This window comes from Mustela nivalis, assembly GCF_964662115.1.
Source record: "Mustela nivalis genome assembly, chromosome: 16".
NCBI classification, from domain to species: Eukaryota; Metazoa; Chordata; class Mammalia; order Carnivora; family Mustelidae; genus Mustela; species Mustela nivalis.
This window is the reverse complement of record NC_139035.1, coordinates 37,612,950-37,639,140: the sequence shown is the minus strand read 5'-3', so window position 1 is coordinate 37,639,140 and position 26,191 is coordinate 37,612,950. Positions and strand designations below refer to the sequence as shown.

The 26,191-nt window shown below is 34.5% G+C and overlaps 1 protein-coding gene across 2 annotated transcripts in view; it reads left to right on the top strand.

Moving 5' to 3' along the window:
- Positions 1 to 26,191, top strand: part of ZBTB41 (zinc finger and BTB domain containing 41) — a 51,025-nt gene that overhangs the window by 4,747 nt on the left and 20,087 nt on the right. For both annotated transcript variants that reach the window (XM_082701881.1, XM_082701882.1), the window contains exons 3-9: positions 5,232 to 5,439; positions 6,324 to 6,393; positions 8,535 to 8,682; positions 12,213 to 12,342; positions 17,804 to 17,899; positions 19,292 to 19,398; positions 20,982 to 21,087. In XM_082701881.1, the coding sequence (XP_082558007.1) occupies positions 5,232 to 5,439; positions 6,324 to 6,393; positions 8,535 to 8,682; positions 12,213 to 12,342; positions 17,804 to 17,899; positions 19,292 to 19,398; positions 20,982 to 21,087 (865 nt within the window). The remainder of the gene's footprint in view (positions 1 to 5,231; positions 5,440 to 6,323; positions 6,394 to 8,534; positions 8,683 to 12,212; positions 12,343 to 17,803; positions 17,900 to 19,291; positions 19,399 to 20,981; positions 21,088 to 26,191) is intronic.

The window sequence follows — 26,191 nt, the reverse complement described above, 5'->3', positions numbered from 1 at the left end:
TGTAGGCTTGGACTAGTTAGATGAGTAGCACTGAGAATGGGCTGTGGGACTAGGGTAGATCAGAGAGGTGCACTGAATATAGACTAAGTGGACTGGGTGATGGATAGAATGTAAATGTGGAAGGAGAGGATCCGTGTTTCTTAAATGTCCTCCTTTCTCATCTCCATCAGAAGTCTGTTTATTTAAAAACAAAACACAGTTCAAGGACCATTTTCCAGTAAGCCTTATAGCATCCATATTCCTATCATATGATTTAAACACGCCTACCTAGATTTTTGGTTATTTATTTCTCATTAGATTTTAAGCCTGAAAATTTTGTGTCTTCTGGTTACTGTCCTTTCTTGATGCTCTAGGTCATTTCACATATTAAGTTTTCATTCAGTAAGCTCCTGTTCAAGTGAACAAAATTGAAAGGTTGGTGTCTGACTTAACTTGGACTTTTAAGAAGCCAGCTGGGCTTCTTTATGAGCTTCTAACTTTGGTATTTTGGAGTAGGTTATGAGAATTAATGAATAAGCTATGAGACCTGCTGGAACCATTAGCTCCACAATCTGTAGTCGACTAATTTGATTCCATTACTTTGGATCTTTTATCCTTTCTGATGTTTTTAATAGTTGCTTGGAGTGGGACTCCACATCTAGTTATATTTTTCCTAAGGCTACCAGCTGTCTTCCTCTCTGTGTATTCTCATGTAAAAAAAGTCCTTTGACCTTTCCCCTTAAGGTTAAAGTGGGTGAAAAAACCTAGTGGGTGAAAAGGCAAAAATAGGGAAAAGATGACAGATGGGGTAAAAGAGAAAATTTGGATAATTTATCTTTTTTATTGTTCCTACTGGGAACTAAAATCTTTCCTTGGATTAAATTTATAATCTCTTCTAGAGGTAGAACATGCTTTATAGCTTTTTTAAAAAATGTGACTCTCTAGACCAACCTGACAGAGATTCCACTTTGTTCTTCATAGAGAAGAGTTATATAACAGTGACACAGTTCTTTAAGGTTAAGTATTTTAGTTAAGTATTCTTTAGAGTATGCCATATGAATAAATTCAAGGAATAATAGAAGATTTAGCAATAGCAAATAAATAACGAGCTAATTTGACAATGTTTCTCTTTGTAAAAACTGCTCATGAAATCTGACAATGGTAATTTTGCATAACCCACAGTGGGGGGCGGATAATAAATTCTTAAGTACAAGGTCAAGTGTTTTCATGTGAAAATTTCTTTATTTTGGGATGCAATTCATATTGGGATTCATTTCAGAAAAATTCTGTGGATGAAATTTGTTAGTATTATGCATTTTCTTTTGGTGATCAAGAATGGTTGGATATAATGTATTATTCTCTGAAGGAATACTATTTTTTATTGAAAGTTTATTTGAAATGCACGTTTTGACTTACTGTTGAATCCCCCTGCACCCCATAAAAAATAGAAGAAACAGATTTAGATGTTGACTGTATTTATGCTGAGTACCTCCCATTCTGCTACCAATTTTTTTAAACATGAAATTTCTTTAGAGATTACAATTCTTCCCCACTGGCCCCAGGAGATCTACCTGACTCTTACAGGTTCAGTGTTTCCACAGAAGTTGTGTCTCTTCTGTTGTTAAGAAAATCAAATCCATATAGATAATTGGCCTTGCAATGCTTATGTGCATAAAACTGAATTAATAACTTAAAAGAGTTTTTTCACCTTAGAGATTCTTAATGTCATAATCAGTCACTCAGTTTTATGTTATTTTCTTTTTTTTTTAAAAAGATTTTATTTATTTATTCGACAGAGAGAAATCACAAGTAGGCAGAGAGGCAGGCAGAGAGAGAGAGAGGAGGAAGCAGGCTCCCCACTGAGCAGAGAGCCCGATGCGGGACTCGATCCCAGGACCCCGAGATCATGACCTGAGCCGAAGGCAGCGGCTTAACCACTGAGCCACCCAGGCGCCCCAGTTTTATGTTATTTTCATTGATCTCTTTGGACTCTGCTGAATTTATTGAATTAAAAAAAAAATTTGTCTCTTCTGATTAAAATTGTTTTTCTTGGTTGAATCTTAAGTCTACTTGTCTGTAGGAGAATAGAAGTTGAATAGTTAAAATTGCTTTTGATTTTTAATTTAACTGTCATTTTGATGGTTTTACTATTCAACTACTTGTATCTTAATTTGTATTTGCAACCAAGAAAGAATTTATTTAATTAAAGGGAAAATGTTACTAATGAGAATCTTTTCAGCAAAGACATTTTTATAAAAATTACAAAATTTGGTGAAATATTTTTCTTACTTTTCTTATATTTTAAGATTTTATTAGGTTGCTCTTTTGTTCACTTGGGTATAAAAATGAGATTTAAGCATTAGATGGTTGGTTTTCTTTTAACTAAACGTGCACAGTTAATGCCCAGTTAAGAGTGGGCCTAGTCTAAAAAAAAATAGTTCAAGTTAATCACTTAAAATCACACACACACACACACTCTCTATATATAAATACACACACACTCTTGATTTGTTTATACTTTTTTTAACCACAAATATGTGTCACTTGCATAATTTGAAATTTAATAAAAATGAAATGTGAAGACTTTCACAATCAAGGAAAACTTTTTAATTGTATGCAAAGACCTCAATCTTTTTAAATTAAAATTGGGATTTTAATACATATTAATAATGTTTAAATTCTATACTTTATATTTAATTGATTTGTAATAAAGGTTAAGGAATCTAACACATACATGCCATATTATGATAATAGAAAATGAATAAAGTCAACTCCCAAAGAAATATTTTCCCAAAGAAAATATTTTCACTTGAGAAAGATTATTATAACAATAATGGTCTGGCTAACCCCTGCAAAAAGTAATATAAATCAGTGTTTTGGATAGTTCAAGGTCAGAGATGCATATTTTATTATATAACATACATATTTACATATGTACTCATACATAAATTGAAGCAAAAAACTGCACAAAATTAATGTGAATACAGGCTCCCCACTGAGCAGAGAGCCCAATGCGGGACTCCATCTCAGGACCCTGAGATCATGACCTGAGCGGAAGGCAGAGGCTTAACCCACTGAGCCACCCAGGGGCCCCGAAAAATGAAGTTCTTACAGCGTTCTCAGAGAGTTGAAACTCCACTTTGATCTATTACAATGTATATTCATTAATCAGTTTTATCCAAGTTTATATTTGAAGTATACCTACATGTCTGCACTGTGACTAGTAACCACAAAATAATAGTACTAAATGACTAATATTTCTTAGAGCTTACTTCGTGCTGGAGTGTCTTAAGCATTGTATGTATAATAACTCATGTACTTCTTACAACCCCATGCAGTATTACTAAATTCAGAGAGGTTAAATTGTTAGCTTAATTAAGATCACACAGCTAATTTAACAAGTGACCAAACATTGAGTTTTCTGACTATATGTATGTAAATAATGCATCAACCATCATCTCTGTGGTCTAAACATAAATACCTAATGGATTTTTCATCATACTTCTGTTTTTCTTTGCCTGTAATTGTCAGCCTTCCCCCCTCCCTTGAGGAAAATATTTTGTTTCCCTTTCTTGCCTATTCTTTATGTAAGTGTAGTGGAATTAATTTTTAGGTAATATACTATGTGTTAATTAAATTTGATCATACATAGATAGATGTAATAGATTGGTGAACTCATTTATTTTACTAAGTAGAAAAATAATTGTGATTACCTTTTTTCTTCAGTGGTCTGGAATTTTTTTTTTTTTCTAATTTCCATGCTATATATAGAATTTTTTCTAAGTGTATGAAATCCTGCTACACTTTTTACATTAGCTTTGGCCTGAAGAAAAACTTAAACATTTATTTTTCAGAGCATAGCTAAGCTTTTAATTGAAAACTACTGTTTTTTAGTGCTAATATTTTTTCTTATTTTTCTTGCTTTTCGCTCAGAAGTATCCTTCATTGAAATTTCTACTTTAAACTGCTAGATGTGCACATTCACAGCTTTGATTCCAAAGTAATAATAGCAAACATTAAGTGATAGTTTATAATGTGTCAGACACTGTTAGAAGTGTTTTTTTTTTTTTTTTTTTTTAGAAGTGCTTTAATGTGTATTGATTCATTTATTCCTATAACAGTCCTATGAAGTACATATTTTCATTTCATATTTTCACTTGAGAAAGATTTTAGGTCATAGAAAGGTTATTTGTCCAGGATCCCACAGCCCATTATTAGCATTTATAAGTGCCAGCATTTATATCTAGGTACATGGACCCAGGGCCTGTGCCCTTACCTATTTCCATTCTAAATAATGATCTGAAAAAATTGTAGTCTAAATAAGAAAATAAATAAAAATTAAGTCAATTTTTACTTAATTTTTTATTGTAACTTTTTTCCCTGGAAAGCCCATGTTAAAATTTTTTTATTTTTTTTCCCGCCTTGCTGGAGAAACCTGTAACATTTGTATAGGATCTAGATATGTATTCAGAATATAATACAAATATCACATTAATATAACTGTGGGTGTCTATGCATTTATACCAGTTCATCATTTCCTTTTCCTGCTTTCTTTGATGCTGCCCGTATATGTTGGATTTAGCAGTGTAATGTTAAGCATGCACCAAGTACAGGTGATTTACTTGTTTCCTAATATCTTACAAGTTGGAGAGATTTTATATGAATATGCTGTAGTGAAGTATAGGTTTTGTTGAGTATTCTAGATATGTGGTATCATTTTCAGATTACTTTCTGTAGGAAGATAGATAAAATATACATATAATATACATAAGTATATTATTTTGCCTTTTTAAGGTATTTTTGGAAGGACCGTCAAATCTGAAAATTTCTTTCAATTCATGCATATACATAGTAAAAGTGAAGTATAAAAATAGTAAGTCTTAAGTGATGCGTAGAACTTTTAGTGAAGGTTAATTTTAAATTAAAAAATACATATATTTTAAAGTTTTATTTACATTCGGAGAATTTGCCAACAGAATTTTAAGCAAATTTACCCAAAGTCTTGATTTTTAAAATGTGTAAACATGAATAACTGGATTTTTTTAATGCCCCAAGTTTTCAAGGAAAGCAGTGAGATCAAAATATTGTCTTGATGTTTATCAGAGATACATATTTAGATAAACTTTTTCTACTTTTGTGTGTAGGTGGGTGTGTGTATTAAATGTGTTATTAATCATGAGATTTTATCCCACTGTCAAATTTCAGTCACTGTGTACTAAGTGTACTGAATTTAATTTTATCTCTTTTTATAGGGAAATATGAGAGCCACACACGTGTTCACACAGGTGAGAAGCCCTTTGAGTGTGATATTTGTCACCAGCGCTATTCGACAAAGTCTAACCTAACTGTTCACAGAAAGAAGCACAGTAATGAAACAGAATTTCATAAGAAGGAGCACAAGTGCCCTTACTGTAATAAACTTCATGCAAGCAAGAAGACTTTAGCCAAGCATGTTAAGAGGCAAGTATTATCTTGCTTCCATAATATACTTTATTGTGCCTTCCAATTTAAATATGGAGTAAGCTAAAAACATCTAAGGAGTGCTTGTCTCCAGTTCTTTCTTTGCTTAATATTTTGCAAACAATTTTGATTGCAAATATATTTCATCAAGAATTTATTAAGAACAGCAAATGTTTGTTTTTTTTTAAATGCCATTGAGATGGAGAATTTTTTATGTTGAAATGAGAATTACAGAAGTTTAAGGCAGCATTTTGGTTATCCTTTTTTATTTTGGGTTTTGACAAGTATATTTTCAGAGTACATGGTTTTAGAATCCTAGAAACCTTATTCCTCGTGCTCAACTTTGTCTTTAGTGTGTAAAAATTTGTGGAAGAAAGCATGTTTAGTACAGTATTGCATATTTAATTTTAAGAAAGGAAGTTTTTTGAAATGTGGGCCAAAAAAAAATCAAGTGATTATCTGTGAATAGCTAGGTTCCTGAATGTATGATTTTCTTTGACTATTTCTGCATAAATTTAGACATATACATTTTTTTAATTTTTAATTTTTTATAAACATATATTTTTATCCCCAGGCGTACAGGTCTGTGAATCGCCAGGTTTACACACTTCACAGCACTCACCAAAGCACATACCCTCCCCAATGTCCATAACCCCACCCCCCTTCTCCCAACCCCCCTCCCCCCAGCAACCCTCAGTTTGTTTTGTGAGAAGACATATACATTTTTGAGTGTTAACAATACCTGTATTCTTAAGGTATTTACATGTGCCTGTCTCTTTATGAAAGAAATCAGCACCTGATTCTTATAATCACTGTTGACAGATCGTAAGGAATATGGACTTAACTAATACATTCTTTTCCTAATAGTCTTTTTTTTTTTGTAGATTTCATCCTGAAAATGCTCAAGAATTTATTTCCATTAAGAAGACCAAGAGTGAAAGTTGGAAATGTGATGTAAGAGCTTTTCATTTGTAGTAGAAAACCAAAATAAATGTATTGTTACCTTTGGGGAAGGTAATTAGATTTTAGAGTAATACAAAACCTAACATATCTCACTTTTAGAATCATTTTTTTTATACAAGGTTATCCTAATTTTTGTAAATTAAGCACCATAGAGGTTAGTTTTTAGATGGTGGACCTGATGGAAATCTTAATTTATATATATATATAACTATATAGTTATATATATATATAAACTGACATTAGTGTATAAGTAGGAGTTAAAATTTATGTTAGAATCCCTCCCCCGCCCCTACCCCCCGCTTCTGGTTATCTATCTCAAAACTTAGTGGTCTTTAACAACTGTTTTATTATATCCCACCATTTTATGGGTCAGTAATCTAAATTTGGAGCACAGCTTTGCTGGGTAATTTTGTTCCACATGGTGTCAGCTGAAATCACTCAGTTGTTTTCGGCTGATACAGGTGATCTGGTTTGGTGTGGAGCCACTTCCAAGTGGCTCACTCACATGGCTGGAACTTGGCGTTGGCTGACAACCAGGAGCTCGGCAGGGACAGTTGGCTAGGGACCTTGATTCTTCTCTACAAGTAGTCTGCTCAAGAGGCTACTTAATCTTCTTTCTTTCATGGTAGCTAAGCTCCAAGAAGCATAAGTAAAAACTATCAGACTTAAAAAAAAAAAAAAAGATTTATTTATTTTTAGAGTGAGAACACATACCAGTAGTGGGGAAGGAGCAGAGGGGGGAGGGAGAGAATCTCAAGCAGACTTCCCACCAAGCATGGAGCCTGATGTGGGGCTCAATCCCATGACACGATAACCTGAGCCGAAATCAAGAGTCAGATGCTTAACCAGTTGAGGCACCGAAGCACCCCAAAACTATCGGATTTTTTAATGGCCTAGCTTCAAAAATTAGACAGCATCACTTTCAGCCCATTCTGTTGTTCAGACAAGTAACTATAGCCAGGTCAGATTTAAGGAGATGGGGATTAGTTTCTGTTTTTTCAGTAGTAGCAAAGAATTTTTACATAGCCCACCACACCCCCTAAAGTACTTTTTATAGGTACTATTGTTTGAATATAGGTAAATATATAGGTATATAGGTAAATATTGTTTTGAGGGAGTCACAAGCTCTCACTTGTCTTCCTTATTTTCAGGCTTCAGTTTATGTATACAGCAAAATTACCACCATTTCTCTGATTTCAGCTTCTAGGGATTAAAGTTGATTATTAACTATTTGGATCTACATAAGTTGCTTTCTTCTCCTTGCTAAGCTTCATCATCCTCAGCTGTAAAATGATGATAATAATTATATCTACCTCATAGGATTATTGTGAGAATTAAGTAAAATAAACCATGAATTTTTTAACATGGAGCCTGGTGTATAGTACATGCTCTATTACTGTATTATTGTGGCTGTCATTGTCATCCTAGCAGCCCGTTCTCCTCTCCCCTTTTAATTAAAAAAAAAAAATTAAGACTTTATTTTTTTAGAACATTTAAGAGTTTTATAGCATATTTTTTTAGGAAAGTATAATGATTTTACATATGCCCCCTGTCTCCACAAATGCATAGCCACCCCCATTATCAGCATTCTCCCATCAGTATATCTGTTACAATGATGAACCTGCATTGACCTCCCCCTTTTTAAATCTCATGTCTGCCAGATTTCTTTAAAAAGCTGTATCTCTTACTTTTGACTACTTTAAGAGATAAATTCTAAAATTATTTTTCTGTGGTTTCTTATTCCTATTGCTAATTAAATATATGGCAACAATAAAATAAAGCATTTTATTCATGACATATAAGTGATTTAAAATATAAATTTAATGGATTTTAGAAACACTGACTAGAATTAAGATACTGAGATTACTGTGTAATCCTAGAAATTAGCCTGTTAGAAATGTATGGAGTTGAAATTCAGCTACCTTTAGTACAAATTTAAAATAACCCCATACTATAATTCCTCCAAGGCATTTTTTTCTGTACAATGAGAATTTGATTATACATTTGGTAACTTTTCTGTTGGAAGCAATTTCTCTTTAATACTTGAATTTATATGTTTATTTTACATCATGAGCGTGGTATTTTAATTTTTAATCCATGTTCCCTTACATTTTGTGTACATTTTATTTTAGATTTGTAAGAAATCTTTTACTCGAAGACCACACTTGGAGGAACATATGATTCTACATTCTCAAGATAAGCCTTTTAAGTGTACCTATTGTGAAGAACATTTCAAATCACGATTCGCAAGGTTAAAGCATCAAGAAAAGTTCCATCTGGGTAATATGCAAATTACTTTTCCTAAGAACAGTCATGGCAATTCTTTTTTTAATTTTAAGATTTTATTAATTTTGCGGGAGGGAGAGGCAGAGGGCGAAGGAGACAATCTCAAGCAGACTCTGCATGCCTGACATGCGGCTCAGTTTCATAAACCTGAGATCATGACCTGAGCTGAAATCAAGAGTCAAGATCAAGATCAACAGACTAAGCCACCCAGGCACCCCAGTCATAGTAATTATTGATTATCACATAATGCTCGAGGAGCCTGCTGCTATTGAACCACGTAGGAAAAGGAAGTCAGATAAATTGGGAGGAACACTGGTCTTGTTGCTGTTCCTGCTAACTGACAACTAAATATGTTTAAGTTTATGTTTAAGTTCTGTTTTGGTGGCAGATGTGCCTGTGGTCATAAACGATTTTTATTCACAGTTGATTGTTGGATAGGTCTGTGAGTGCTTGAATAAGGCATTTTTGTTTTGGAAAAAACTCATTTCTCAGGAAATGAAATGAACCTAGTATATGCGGAATTCCGTATTGTGTTTGATGAAACCTCTGTCTAATGCTATGGCCACGGTGGAAACTTGTGTGCTAGATGGTAGTGTGTGTTAGATAGTAGTACAGTTAGGTACATTTATGACAGTTAATACTGATAAGGAATTACTCTAGTCTAAAGTAGAGGCTGTTTGCTTTGCAGCATTTGGTGGTATAGTGGTAAGCATAGCTGCCTTCCAAGCAGAAAGCAGCTTTTTGCCTGTCCTAGTCAATGTTTTTTTATTGACAACTTAGATAAAAATATATACTTTGTGCTTATGAAAAATTTGTGGATGACAGCTGGCAGGGGTAATTGATATGGCAGGAAATAAAAATGTAAAAAAAATCTTGGGCTATAGAAAAGGTTAAAATAAATTAAGTTAAAATTAATTAAGAGTAAATACAAAGTCATAAACATGGGAATTATCTGACTTTTAGTCATTGAGGATTGCAGAACTATAAAACGGTACAGAAGTCGAACTCCTCTATAGATGGGCTTAAAAGCAGAAGGTTTTTAGGCACAGTCTGAACCAAGAAAATTGCTGACAAAAACTACTATAGTTTTAAACTATATTAATAAAAATCTGCTGTTCAAATCAGGGAGGTAATTATCTCACTGATTTTAATTTCATCTGGAATATTGCATTCATTTCTGAATACCACATTCAAGAGGGATATTGAGAAGTACATTCTCAAGAGGTGGGTAATTACGGTGACGTAGGGTCTTAAACTTATTTGAAAGAGCCTTGCAATAATTTGTCTGGGAAAGGGAGAACAATTGTGCTATAAGGAACCTTTAGTCTTTGCAATTTTATTATATGAGACATGTATGCGGGAAGAGTATTTTCTTAGTACTTTTTGATTGGCCTTTAGTAAGTTGTTCTATCAGAGTATTTCATCTTAGCATTTCTAAGAAGCCATCATATGAAGCAGTTTTTATACTAACTAGAACTGTACTTAGAGACATATTTATGATCGCATGTTCCATGTGAGAAATTTCTTTATACATTAGTTCTAGGAAAAAGAATTTCTTTTGGGGAATTGGGGGCTTCTTCCTTTTTGAGATGAAAACCATAGGTAATCTTTGTCTCTTGTTATAGAAACATGCAAAATATAGTAATTTTTATGGTTAACATAGTTGCTTCCACTTCCTTTTTATGTTCCTGATTTTCTATTTCAACATTTGTTAAATGTATCATTTAGTAAATACATAGACATTATAAGACTATCTAGTGAATATCCTAAGGTATAAATTTAGTTTCAATTTAGAAATTTTATAAAGTATTGGAACTTATAAATTGAAGTGACTTATCTTGCACAATAGTTATTTTCCTATCAGTAAAATTATACAAGCAGATCCTTGAACTGATAGCAGTTAGAATTACTGAAGAAGGCATTCCTGAAAAGGTGGTTGAACTAGAACTATGTGCATATGTTTTATATATGTATACTATTTGTACATATATATATATAATATGTAGTATATACATTTTATGTATACATACATCACACCTCTATGCTTCTGTTTACTTGAATCACTGTATATTAGGTGAGTGGTTCAAGTCTGAGGGGGGCCAAGAATCTGCATTTCTAACACGTTTGCAGGTGATGCTGATGGTCGTGTATATTACTGTGTATTACAGACAGTGTAATTACTGCTGTGTGTATTATTGCTTTAGGTTATTCAAGGACATACATTCGGATTATATATTCTGTAAATCAGAGGGAGAAATTTCTAAGAAATACAGTCTGAACAGTTAGGGTAGAAGAATATTTACTATATCTCTGTGTATAAGTATAAAAATCATAGTTGGCTTTAAAGTCAAATCTTCTAATTTTATCCTATTTAGAGGACATGAAAACTGATTTAGTAATTTCTGAGCATAGCTTCATAAATACAAGTTCAAGGAGGTTTAACTGCATGCAAAACTGGGTATTTAATATAGGGGAAAGAACATCGGTATTTCCTTTGATGGACTGGTAGATAACTGAACATGAAAGAGAATGCTCCTTTCTTTACCCAGCTGGAGCCTTCAGGAATACATATAATTATTTCACTGTTTGCCTAACATACACTTGCCATAATATACTCATCTCACTTTTATTTGCTTCATCTATTTATCTTTTAACTGTGCAAATACAGAATCTCTTTTTTTCCACCTTCTTGGAATTTTTTCTGGGGTGGGAGAGGGTTGTAAGAGGAGGTAGAGGGATTTTCCGTAGCACTCACTACTTTACTTAACCCGGTGCTAGATATGAATTAAGAATCAATAAATACTTGTTGAATTAGTTAATAAATGAATAAAGGGCTCAGACCTCATGGAAGATGAAATATTAGAGATTTTAAATGAGAATATGTTAAAGATACTTAATATATTTTGAGGTCATCTCTCAAAAATATGTTGAAACTCCCCCAAAACTACTGCGGCTACTGAACAATTCTGCTTATAGACATGCTTCTGAATTTCAGTCTACAAATGCCATTTTCTTCCCGTTTTTCAGTTACGATTAATTTCTCATTAAAGTTCACAGTAGATCTACAATATTTTCAGTCTAGGCAACATCATTAAAAATTTGTGTTTTTGAGGAACAGCAGTTCATTTCCAGTTTATGAACTCTCTAAAGTCCTTTGTTTATTCTTCCAAAGTTTCTCAGTACCTTCTTTTCCCAGAAATCTGATATGTAACCTTTTTTACTTTGTTCCAGTCTGATTTCAAACTAGGAATTGGCCATTTCAGGTTATTGACCCATTAGATTATACAGCATTTATTATATTAGATGCCATACCCTAAACTCAGCTCTAGGCATACAGGTATGATTGTAACTTGACTTTTAGGAATAAACAATCTAAAGAGAAGAAAAAACTGTTAAGTGAATAACTGCATTGTGTTATAATACATGCATTTACAGTGGTAGATAAACATTCATAATATACCTATTTAATTTAATTTAGTATCTATTCTTTAAATTTTAAATATACACTTTTCTTTCCTTTTTAGGTCCTTTTCCATGTGATATATGTGGTCGCCAGTTTAATGACACTGGAAATTTAAAACGCCATATAGAATGTACCCACGGTGGAAAGAGAAAATGGACTTGCTTTATCTGTGGAAAATCAGTACGAGAAAGGTGAGGAATTATCTATACACCCAGAAAAATCCTGGTACCCGTTATATAGAAATAATTAATGAATATAGTTTATAAGGATTAGGGTAAGGCCAAATATACTTAAATTATACTTTAATTTGGAATTTAAGGACACAAGAAGAAATAGCATAAAATGCTATAGAAGTTGGTATGAAAGGATATGCAGGTTTAGATGGTAAATTTTTTCTTTTTTTTAAAGATTTTATTAATTTATTTGACAGAGCAAGATCACTGTTAGGCAGAGACAGAGGGAAGCAGGTTCCCTGCTGAGCAGAGAGCCTGATGCAGGGCTCGATTCCAGGACCCTGAGATCATGACCTGAGTCAAAGGCAGAGGCTTAACCAACTGAGCCACCTAGGTGCCCCTAGATGATACATTTCACATAGATATCACTTTGTCTCTTTCTGAAACCCCACTAAAACTACGTTAAAGGTTATTGACTGGTAGACTCACTTAAAAGACAGTAAGCTACAAAGACAGGGAGAACAGAACAGAAGTGTGACAAGAATAACACAGATTGGAAGCTAGAAAGCAGATTGATCAGTGGAAACTGACTTAGCAGATCTAAGAAAATAAATCCTAAGGTGGCATTGGAGAAATCAAGAACATGGTTTACATCATAGAATCCACTAAAGGTATAGGAGTGGGCAATATCAGATACATCTGGAACTAGGGCAAAGGAGAGGCAGAACAGGGAACACTAGAGTAAAAACTTCTTAGAAGTTAGATTATTTGGATTTTCTTCTGCCACCCATACAGGTCATTGCTGCTGAGCACCTACCCCTATCCCAACTTAAAAGATACAGTGTTGTTACATGATGAATGTATTCTGAATGCTGAAAGCAGTGAGTCCCAGGCCTTATCCCTGCTGAGATTTTGGATTTTAGATTTTAGCCCCCTGGCAGTAGATTAGAGAACAATTCCCCGACAATCTGAAAAACCAAAGGGCAAATATATTCCCTAACAAATAGTACATTCTGGTCACCTACTGTGAAGCCTAGTCATCAAGGCCCACTCCTGCATGCTCTTTTATTGTGCCATCTGCATTTTAGTCTATCACACATAGTCACAGACAGATAGAAGAGTTAAACACAGAAGGAAAACATTTAACATGGAAGCTAGGTTCTAACATAGGAAGAAGAAGAAGAAAAAAAACCTTGAAGGAAACAGATTATTCAGAAAGAAGAAAACTTGCAAGAAAATAAGTAAACAACTGGGCGCTTCATGAGAAAAATATTCATATTATGAATAGCCTTAGTTGAAGATCTAGAATCCATTCAACAAGAACAGGATGCTGTAACAGATCAGAGCTCTCTGACATTCAAGGCATAATAGACAAAGTGAAGACCTTAATGGATTGAAGAACAAAGAATTAAAGAACAAAGTTGAGGGAATCTCCCAAAAGATAAAGACCAAAAAGTTAAACAATTGTAAAATAAGGATTAGAGAACAGTCAAGAGGTCCAGAAAGAAAGAGCAAACAATGAAAATAGCAAGGGAAAAATCGTCACTGAATAATTCAAGATAATTTCCCAAAACTGAAGGACATGTGTTGCCAGACTAAAATTATCCATCAAATGCTTAGGACATCAGATGAAAATAAACCTACTCCCAGATACATCACTGTGGTATTTCAGAACACTGGGGACAAAGTGAAGCTTCTATATGCTTCTAATTGTTCAGGGGAAAAAAGTTACATATACTGAGTTACGAATTAGAATTACTTAGACATCTCCCTGAACAGCAACACTAGAAATAAGATGATACAGTGTTACTTTGAAGATTTTCTTTTTTTTAATATTTTATTTATTTATTTGGTAGAGAGAGATCACGGTAGGCAGAGAGGCAGGCAGAGAGAGAGGGGGAAGCAGACTCCCCACTGAGCAGAGAGCCGGATGTGGGGCCTGATCCCAGGATCCTGGGATCATCATGACCTGAGCCAAAGGCTGAGGCTTTAACCCACTGAACCACCCAGGCGCCCCAACTTTGAAGATTCTTTTTTTTTTTTTTTAAGATTTTATTTATTAATTTGACAGAGATCATAAGTAGGCAGAGAAGCAGGGGGAGAGAGGGTGGGGGTTAGGGAACAGGCTCCCTGCTGAGCAGAGAGCCTGATGCAATGTGGGGCTCAATCCCAGGACCCTGAGATCCTGACCTGAGCTGAAGGCAGGGGCTTTAACCCATGAGCCACTGAGGCACCGCCCCCCCGACTTTGAAGATTCTTAAAGAAGCTTATTTCCAGCTAGAATTCTGTTCTTAGTCAAACTGACAATCAGGTCTGAGGATTATTAAGACATTTTTTGTGACATCAGAAAGTGGCCTTTGATGTATTCCTTCTCGTGAAGCAGCTGAATTCTCATTCACCAGAATGAGAACATAAACCGATGAAGAGGAAGACCAGGGCTTTAGGAGATAGAAATTCTAATCCTGAAAAGAGGCAAAGGGAATTCATAGGAGGATGGTGCATGAAGTTTCCAAGTTGTCAGATGGGCAACATGTGTAACAATGGGAAGTCAGCCCACACTAGTAGTAGTAATGCCATGGGACAGACTGAAGTTGTCATTGCTAAGATCCCTGCTGGCATGTGCCTCTTTTAAATAGGGGACAAAATGCGAGAGTAGGTCTGATCCCAAAATTTATTTTTTATTTTCTGTGGTAAGAACATTTGACATGAGGTCTACCCTCTTAACAAATGTTTAAGTGTACAATACAGTATTGTCACTAAGTTATAAATAGTATTAAGTTACTAATAGAGTATTATTATTGTGTTATGGCATAATGTTGTACAGCAGGCCTCTAGAATTTACCCATCTTGTGCAACTGAAAGTACCCAATGAATAGCAGTTCCCCATTTCCTTCTCCCTGATTCAAATTGTCACCTGTACTCTGCCACTGTATAGTATGTGCATGCTAATGAGGTTCCTACTATTGTATTTATTCCTTGCTTCTTGATTTAACCATACTTGTTTCATTTCACAGAAAGGTTCTTTTTCAACCTGTCTCTGAAAATTAGACGTAGTTCATAGTAAGCTTAGAAGCAAAATATATACAGCAGCCTATTTACGTTGGCTGTATTTCTGTCGGACTTCTAGTACCTGATCCACTCTAGATAGTCAGATGCTCTAATTGTGATGTACCCTCTTTTCCAGTATTCATTTTTTGACCTTACCTGCTGACATGTTGGAAAGGGCTTTTGCCAATGCTCAGGCAAGCTACAGCCAGACTTTGATACAGAGACACTGTTCGTACTATTTCTGTAGGCTCTTTACCTAATAGTAGCAATATTGTTAGATTTGTGCTTGCTACTGTTTTTCAAAAATACGTAGTATATATATACTGCTAGGTAGTAAAACAAAGAAGAAAGGGAATGGTTAACATAAATAGTTATCTCTGAGAAATCAAGGAGGAATATGTAGAGGCATTCTAAGGTATAACAATGTTCTAGGCCTCATCCTGCATTGAAGTGTAATAATAGACGTCTTTTAAAAATATGTATACATTTTATAGCCTTCATTAAGTGAGAGTTCCATAATTTTAAAACATTAGAAGTGCCACGATCTTAAAGTACCAAATTGATATGATGGTAAAATAGGAAAATCAGTATGCTATATTTACATGAAAACTTACAGATGGATATAGTTCATTTTATGCATTATACATTCTTTTTTATTAAAAATATTTCTATAAAACAAAAAGCAAACCAAAAATTAAAACACTCTATCTTTTCACTTTTAATTACCTAATAGGTAGGAGTCTGGAATAGTTCTAGGGATAATTTCTGCAAAGCAGAATATACCTGCAGATGCTCCTGTCAAGTGGTGATGGGCCTTGTAGAAGAGCACCATCTACTGGCATAGATCTGCCTTCATTTCAGGTTCAGCCTTAATACTCACTAGATGTGGGATTAAAATAAATGCAAGTAGTAGAAACAGTAAAAAGCCTGCCAAAGTCAGACACATTGCCTTTTACTGTCTTTCCTCCCAAAATAACTTCGCTGTCCTTACTCAGAACTTTACATATGAAGGAAATTTCTGAGTGTTAGAACTATAGGAAATGCTAGCTGTGTGTTTGGAGCAGCAATGGTTGGACAATACCCTGTTCAGAAGTAACAGAAGTAAAACCAGTGCATCACCAAAGTAGTAATTAGTAAAACCTTATTGTGCATCTATAAAAAGAGAGTTTGCAAACCAGGAACACTCCAACCAAAACACAGAATGAGACTCAGGTATGTTGTTTTATGCAGCTTATACAGTGAGAAAGCAGTGACTGATTATTCTTTACAGTGGTTGGTTGTGACATCAGGATTTTCTTAAGTGATAGGGAATGGGTTAATGGTTACCTCACATCAGCCTTGGGAAAGGGTTTAGGTTTTGCCTATGGTTTTCAGAGGCGTAAACAAATGACCCAGCACAAGTTACCCTTGCAAAATAAGCTATGTTAGGCTTTGTTTGTGGGACTTGTCTGCTCGGGGAATTTTCAAGGCTAATCTCTATTTTTTATTTTAACAAGTCCATCTCAGGTTAGTAGGGCTGGAGGATTTAGGAATGACAGTAATTGTATTCTTTATATGGTTGTCCTTTTTCACATTGGCATCTGGAAGTTACAAGGACTTGTAAAGCTTCCTTTGCCCTAAAACATTCTTTTCACAGATTACTGAGCACATATTTGAAAGGAATGGTACTGATAAACTGGATTGTTTATATATTATTAAATTCTCTCTGCTAAAATTCACATCAGCTTTACCTAACGCAGTAGTACAGTTGAGCATTTTTTATTGTACTTTTTTTTTTAACGATTTTATTCATTTATTTGACAGAGAGATCACAAGTAGGCAGAGAGGCAGGCAGAGAGAGAGGGGGAATCAGGCTCCCTGCAGAACAGAGAGTCCAATGTGGGGCTCGATCCCAGGACCCTGGGATCACGCACGACCTGAGCCGAAAACAGAGGCTTAACCCACTGAGCCACCTAGGCGCCCCTTTTGTTGTACTTCTTGATAGCTGCTTAAGTTGGTGGCAAAGGAAGCCAAAGTTAATTTTGTGTATGTGTATGTGTTTTTAAAGGAAAGAGACAAAACAGGCATGATTATGCACTGGTGAGACTAACCTAATAAAAAGCGAAAATACTATAGGAGAAAGGGAAAATTGACATAAGATCTGTTAGCTTGAATATCTTTCTAGTAAGCTTTCTGAAAATCGTGCCTGAGAGAGAATGAAAGCAGGGGTAGGGGCAGAGAAAGAGGGAGAGAGAGAGAATCTTAAGGAAGCTCCACACTCAGCATGGAGCCCTATGCAGGGCTTGGTCTCACAACCCTGAGATCATGACCTGAACTGAAATCAGGAGTCCGATGCTTAAGTGATGGAGCCACCCAGACATCCCTGAAACCTCCTTAATATAAATATTGACAATAGATGTCTTTAGATAAATGTATATTTTTTTTAACACAGGACTACTTTGAAAGAACATTTGAGAATCCACAGTGGAGAAAAACCTCATCTGTGTAGTATCTGTGGGCAAAGTTTCCGTCATGGAAGTTCATACAGGTAAGTCAAGCAATTTTCCCCCTATATTAGGTAAGATAAATTATTGTAATTCCATTTTATCATTGCATTAGTTGTTTGTTGAATTAAAACATTTCTTAGCACTTACAATAAATAAAGTTATGCAAAAACTTTACTTACAGACTTTCCCCAACATTACAACTTTTAATAGTTTTTTATTCTATAGTGCAAAATATTAAATATTTCATCACCAAGTTTGCTAAATGCTTTACTGTCCAAGTAACTGTCATTTAAATGTGTATTGCATTACTTTTCTTTGAATCAAAGCTCATTAAAACTCTGATATTCTAACCTTAGTATATTTCATTACTCTTGATCATCTGAAAATATTTCAGTATGAAATATGGCAAAATTGAAAACTCTAAGACTCTAAATGTTGGAAAATCTTCTGTGTATTAGTTGTAACCTGTCTAACTGTTTTTAATAGCTGAATACCAGACCACATTTCCAGTCTCTGAAAAGTTGGCTTTTTCCTGAATAAATAATTAACTACCTTCTGTGAAACCTTTCTTTACAGGTTTAATAATGCTCTTGGGGCTTTTAATCTTAAGGCTTTAATGTTTGCACTTTCACTTATTATTTACCTTTTTTTAAAAAATTTTTTTAATTTTACATGTAGTTAGATGTAGATGAACTACATCTTTTGTTGTGGAATCAATATCTGTTTTGGCAACTTGAATGGGAAAGTTATTCATTTCACTGGGATATTTATAGGTGGAGGATTATGGTACTAAAAATAATTCAAGTTAATTGAATTTTAATAATTTAAACCTTTTATAATCTATCTTTGGGTGACTATAAAATGAACTACACTATAAAATGACTATAAAATGAACTACAACCAAAGTGATTAGTGTGAAAAAAGTAACAAAATGTAATTGTCAGAAAGTTCATTACTTATAAAATTTACTAAATTCTCATGTGTTGATTTGTAAGTGGTATCAGTTGTACAGAGAAGGGTTAATTCTTAATTATTTGCTATATCATGAGTGTAAGTCACTTACCCATTTGTCTGATTCTGATTCCTCCCGGCTCATTCCTACTTCTGCTGTCTCTGAAACTCCACCAGTCAGATAGTGACCCTAGACATTTAGTATGTTCAGTGAAGTAGATTGAGGATCTAGGTCAGGAAGGAAGGTCTTGGAGACATAGTGTATGTGCAGATGTTGAGGTGTTTCATTTTTTGAAAGAGATGAGTAGAAACCCCAGAGTTAGGTAGTAAGAGAGTGGGGAAAGATGAAAGTCATAGAAGTGGAGCAAATAATGTATGAAGGTGGGTGAGTAAACAACCCAGTTTCCCTTAGTTAGAGTTAATCAAGATTTTTCCTTTGGTGTCACCAGTTTTAATGGTCTTCAACTTTTTTTTCTTTATAGACTTCACTTACGAGTACATCACGATGATAAAAGATATGAATGTGATGAATGTGGGAAAACGTTCATTCGTCATGACCATCTTACAAAGCACAAAAAAATACATTCAGGTACTTTGTAATGATGTTTACAAAATCCTTGAAAAAGAACCTACTAGAGAACATACTACATCATGCTTATGTTGGCTATAATTTTGATAATTTATCAGTGATAATGCTGATTCTGAAAAATTTTTTTAAATATCTGAAAGGAACATAATTTTGTGCCATGTTTTTGTTCACTGTAATTTTAATCATTTGGTTACCTGTTATGACTATAGACTATATTTTGATGTTTATTTTAATCAAATTCTCAAAATTTGCATTTTATATATTATGTGGATGTCTGCAATAATTGGTTAGCAAAATGTATTTGAAGAGAAATGATTATAGTTGGGTTTTAAAGTTTATGTAATAGGAATTTTTAAAGCCCTGTTTTTGGAAAAGAGTACCTTAATAATCCTGATCAGTTTCAGATCTTTATACCATATTTATAATTTTTATATTCTGGGGCTTTCTTTGAATATTTTCCTCTGGATTGACGTTCAGGAAGTGCTTAGAAAGTCAACTATATGAGCACAATAATGGGAAGGAGCCATCTATGAGCACAGTAGAACAGGTGATTATTATTATTATAAACATAATCTAAATATAAAGTATGAAAATTATTTTTATTTATTATTTATTATTTTAATTATTTTCTTACATAATCTCAGTGAGGTTGCAGGGTGCAGTTGTTATCAATACTTTTAAGAGATGCTAACAGTCTGGTGACATTTTCACTGAAATTACACATTTTCATTTTCAGGAGGAGAATTCTAAATTCCTAATTCTAGAGATCACATGCTTTAATTGCATACTGGATTAAGTTAAGACTGGTTTTTAAAGGCAAGCCTTTGTAACTGAATATAAGAATAGAGATGAGAAGTGGGACTCATCTGGAATTTTACATCATATTTATATTTTGGCTCATTACAAATAAATGTGTGAAATCCCCACAGATAAAAAATACTTTAAAAATGAAGTACAAAGAGGGGTGCCAGAGTGGCTCAGTTGGTTAAGCATCTACGGTCAGCTCAGGTCGTGATCCCAGGGTCCTGGGATCGAGCCCCTTGTCGGTCTCCCTGTTCAATGGGGAGTCTGCTTCTCTCTCTCCTCCTACTCCTCCATCCTGCTTGTGCTCTCTTGCTCACTGTCTTTCTCAAATAAATAAATGAAATCCTTAAAAAAAAATACAGCAAAGATCTGAAAATGTTCAGGTCCTTTTTATCAACAGTAAAACAGCCTCTTCTTGATTCATTATATTTTCATTTGAAGTGTTTGACATATAGACCTACTCTACTCCCAGGAAGTTACTGAGGTTTGAAGTAATTTCATTTATTTTGCTGTGTTATGTTGAAACGTAAGATTTGAAATCTACAGCAAAAATCCAAGTGGTTTCTTTTCCAAGTGAGGGAAAAGGGCTCACATCCATGAAAATAGGCATAGATTCACTGAAGAAAGATATTTGATTAAGAATATAAAGCAAATAGCCCAGAATAAAGGGTGGCTTTACTTTTCTGTTGTATTTCCCACTATGTTATCTTACTGTTTGATAATATTTCTGGAGGTAAAAGTGAAGTGCATATTATAATCAAAATATTTGGGTCTTTAAGGTGAGAAGGCTCATCAGTGTGAAGAATGTGGAAAATGTTTTGGTCGTAGGGATCATCTCACTGTTCATTACAAAAGTGTACACCTGGGAGAGAAGGTGTGGCAAAAGTAAGTGAAAAAGCAATTTGATTACTACATTGGATAAGTGTAAGTTAGAGGAAAGTTATAACTTGCCTCATAGTTTTTTTTGTTTAGCTGGGGTAAGTTAACTAGCTCTATTTTTCTGGCTTCTGTTCCTTCTCTGCAGACCTAAAGGAACTGAATGAAACATTTTTGTTTTACTTGTTTGCATTTGACTTAGGCTAAAGGTGGTAGACGTTGAAGTTAATGATTAATATAAAATCTAGAAATTCTTTGGTTGTCTATGGCCATACCACCCTGAACGTGCCTGATCTCGTCATTTATCTTTGGTTGCTGTGGCTCTTACCTAAAAATATAAGTGTGCTGCCTATATATTATACTTAATAAGAGCAATTATTGAGACACTTTCTAGTAAGAATTTAATTTCTTTTTAAGCACACTGAGCATTTAAAGTGGTATTTTATTTGAAGGAGGCATGTGCTGTCCTAAACTCCAACTTTTTTTGTAATTCCAATATACTCAGCATACAATTATATTAGTAATTCAACAATTCTATACATTATTCAGTGATCATCATGATAAATGTACTTCTAAATCCCCAGCCTGTTTCACCTATTCCCCCTGCCCATCTCTCTCTGATAACTACCAGTTTATTCTCTAAAAGTCTGTTTTTTTGGTCTCTCTTTTTATTTTCATCACCAAATTTTTAATAAGGTTTAGTCAAAGTTTAACTGAGATGAGTTGTTGAGTGTAAAATGTTCAGAGAATCCATGTTCTTGGACTAAATGTTGGAACAAATGCTAAGTAATAGACATGGTCCAGGGTGCCAAGAAGCTTAGGTTAATATACTGAGCATGATCAACGAAATATACATAATATATTTAAATGTAGTGTGTGATAGACCATTTTGAAGAAGAGTAGGAAGTGCTGATTTGTATCTGTTTTTTATATTTCCATATACTGGTTTATATTTTCTTTCACTGATTTTATTCAGTGATTCAGTGAGTCAGTGTATTCATTATAGTCTTGAATTCTTATATTCGTGAGATAATAGGAATCTTATTAAGTGCTAGAATAGATGGATACATATGATGCTGTATCGAAAAGGAAATAAGGGGGCACCTGGGTGGCTCAGTCAATTAAGCATCCAGCTCTTGATTTTGGCTCAGGTCGTGATCTCGGGGTCATGGGATCAAGCCCAGCGTCAGGTCCCTTGCTCAGTGCAGTCTGCTTGTTCCTCTTCCTCTGTTTCTCCTGTGGATTGGGTGCACTCTCTCAAATAAAAAAAATAAATAAAATATTTTTTTTTAAAGAAGGAAATAAGAAATTCTACATATTGTATGAATGGATGGAAAATAGACTGAACTGCAGACTCACTTGCTTCTGAGATTCTATAACTTTTTCTCAACTCCTTTATACTTTTAAAAACTGTTCAGTATCTCAGGAGCTCTCATTATATAAATTACAATATAAAAATTACATTATTTAAGTTATGTAAATGTATTAGAAATTCAGTTGAGAAAAAATTAAGTACTTATTTATTAATTCACTTAAAAATAATAATATTGCCATATAGTAATATGCCCATATGTAAATCTGTCTACTGGCTTAATAGAAGACAGTTGGATTACCGTATTTACTGCCATACATTATTTTATTTGAAGTAAATGAAGAAAATCCAGCCTCTCTCTATACATAGTTAGATGTATAGCAGTCTTAGATAATTGTGGCTAACAGTCTTTGCTACTACACCAAAACTGTTTAAGTGCTAGTTTCTTCAAGGTAGTTGCAAGGTGCAATCTGAAACAAGATTAATGAAATTGCATACTCTGTTACAGTCTCTTGGTCTTTTACTTGAATGAATTTTTTAACCTATGCATAAGTTGTAATATGCATTTGTCATTTGGAAAATATGTGTTCAGTAAGTTATGCCAGTTGTCTAAATGTTAGCACATTTCCCAGTAGCAGATCAACAAATCACATTGCCTCCAGTCTCTCAGAAAGGTGTATTGGGAAGCTGTCAATGTGACAAGGGCAGCCACAAGTTCTCCAAAATCTTTATACTAGCTCGAAAGCTCAAACTTTATCACTGATGACAATACTGAAGTAACAGGTTTACTTCTTTTAATTTTCAAGAAAGTATCTGCCAAATACTCAAGTCTGTAACCATGGCTTGTCTTTTATTCTTTCAAGCAAAATGGTATTTCATAAAGAAAGTGGTTCCTTCAGCTCATCCCTCAGACACATGTACTTCAGTGTGCAGAAGGGCCCCTGTGTCCTTGTGCCTTCATGACTGAGAACAGTACAAAGGCCACAGTCTGAAAGGTTGAAACTTAGTAAAATTAGTAATTTAACTCTTTTACCACATTTTTCTTTTCTTTTTGTGAGTGCCTGACAGTGAGGAGCACAATGATCATTAGTACATTTTGGTTCCACTGCCTTGTTTAGAGCTCAGATACCAGCACCTTTACCTGCCATGTTTTTTTGTATATGTCTTTAGTGTAAATGCCAACACAACGAGAAAGGCAAATAATGTTACAGTATTATTTTGAAAATAACTTTGATCTTGGAAACCTTATGAAAGAATTTTGGAATTCCCTCACTGGTGCAGGAGCCTGTGGGTCTATCTACTGGCGTAGGTAATTTTGGAACCAGATCCTGTAGGTTCCACTTTCTACAAGGGCTGGCTAATGGTGGATCTAGAATGTGAAGCCTTGCATATCATTTTATGGAACCAATACTTATTCCTGTGTGATACAAAGCCATTGGAGATTTTAAACAAGAGGGTGACACAGTTGGATTTCTTTTGGGGTAGATCACTCTTATTGGTGTAGGGAGGCTGGGTTTGTAGTGGATAAATTGAGGGAAATAAATCAACCACTTAGAAAGTTGTTAGAATTTTGGAAAAAGATAGTGGGTGCCTAGCTAGGGAGTAGCATTAGTAATAAATAGTAGAAGGTGTTTATTTGAAAAATACTTAATTTTTTGAGAGAATGAGAGTAGTCATGGATAATTCCTGTTCTCAAGGAGTTCCTCTTTTCAAATGGATGTTTGATAAATGAGCCACTGAGACAGAGAATACAGAAGATGGACTAAGTTTACAGAAGGAGATGCTGAATTGTTTGGTGTGTATTGACTTTGAGATGCTTAATAGAAACTCAAACATAAAATGTGATAGGTAAATCTAAGTCTGAATCTCAGGAGTGAAGTCTGACCTGTGGATAAAGATTTATACATGAATACATTAAAGCCCATTTTCCAGGAAGAGAATGTGGAGTAATGAAGGTTAGCACCCCTCCTTTTACTCATTATTTTCTACATTTCTTCTTCCCTTTTAAACATTTAAAAATGGTGTCTCTATTTCAGTATCCATGTCTACTTCTCCACTTTCCATTCAGTGTAACAAGCTGTTGTGATGTGATCTCTGACTTTACTAATACCTCTTAAATTGTTGTCAGCATAAGTTCCTTATTTCTAACTCAATAGACATTTTAAAAAAATAATTTTATTTATTTGAGAAAGAGGGAGAGAGCACAGGTTAAGGGAGGGCACAGGGAGAGGGAGAAGCAGGCACCCCTTGAGCAGGGAGCTCAATGCAGGACTCAATCCCAGGACCCAGAAATCATGACTTGAGCCAAAGGCAGAAACTTCACCAACTGAGCCACCCATTTTTAAGTCCTTTTCACAGTGGGCATCTCAACTTCATTTGGAACTTTTTATTAATCCTATCTTGAAAACCCATACTCTAACATCCATAAGAGAAAGAAGAGTCCCAGATAAATGCATAGGGCCTGACCCATTGAGGTTCTTTGTAGATTTTATCTTTATTCTAAGTTCACTGTGAGGCACTTAAAGTGTTTGAGCTTATGTGTGTTTAAAAAGTCACTCAGTTCATAATATAGACCAAGATTTCTTAGTCACAGCAATTTAGACATTTTGGGCGGGCTAATTCTTTGTTGGGGAGCTGGCCAGTACACTTTAGGTTTATTTATTGGTATTCCTGACTTCTGTCCACCAGATGGCAGTAGCACCTACCTAGCCCCAGTTGTGAAAACCAAAAATGTCTTCAGGCATTGCTAAATGTCCTATGCAGGGCAGAAAAGACCCCTGTGTCTCTCTATGTGTGCCCCTGTTTGTATCTCCATTTGTACTTACTGTGGATATGAACAGAATAAGACAAAACAAGTATACTAGTTACAGGTCTTTTGCTAAGTTCATCAGTGACACTCCCAAGTCACTAAATCTAGATTATCTTTTTAAATGTTTCATCAAGTAGAAGTAAGTTTCTGGAAGACAGGACCTTGCATGGAGTTTTTGTAGCCGCTTTGTAAATGTTGAGTTGAATGGCTTGAAAAGTACGAGTGGCATTTGAAACCTTAGGCGTACTGTTGCTGTTGAATATTGGTAACGATATGCGTTAAACATTCCAGTAAGACTCAGTAGATAGGTTAAAATCAAACTGTCTTACAGAACATTATAGTAACCTGTGTTTGAGTTAGTTTGGCATATGCTCATCAGATATGAATTACTTCCAAGGTGAGATGATAGGTTTCCTAATAACCACCACTTAAATGCTAATCATTTTACAATGTCTTAATCCTCACAATGAAATTGGAGTCCAGGATTGTTTAAAATCACACACACATATTCTTAGGTACTGCACTTTACTGCTTGATAAGGTAGATTTGAGTACCTTGTAGCTTCTTATGTCTATTAATCTGTGATAAAAATAAAGGTCTGATATTGTGTTCTTTTAAAATTTAAGTATAAAATTTAGCTTCAAGTTTATAATATTTATTATTTGTGTTATTAAGAGAACCAATTGGAGCAGTGTCACCTTTTTGATGGAGGCACATTTTGAGTTGCTGCAGTTTCTCTTCATTCAGCCCCAGCATCTATTTTTTAAATTAGACTAAGGTATACTCTACATACAGAGAGATTCCTAGTTTTGTGCATGTTTTGACAGATGCATGTAGTCATATAACCATGACCACAGTCAAGATACAGTGTAGTCCATCACCCCTAAATTTCCGCCAGACCTCTGTTCAACTCCTTTTTTCTTCCTTGAACCCATAATTGGTTTGTTTCTGTCCCTATAATTTTTCCTTTGATATTTATAATAGCAAATAAT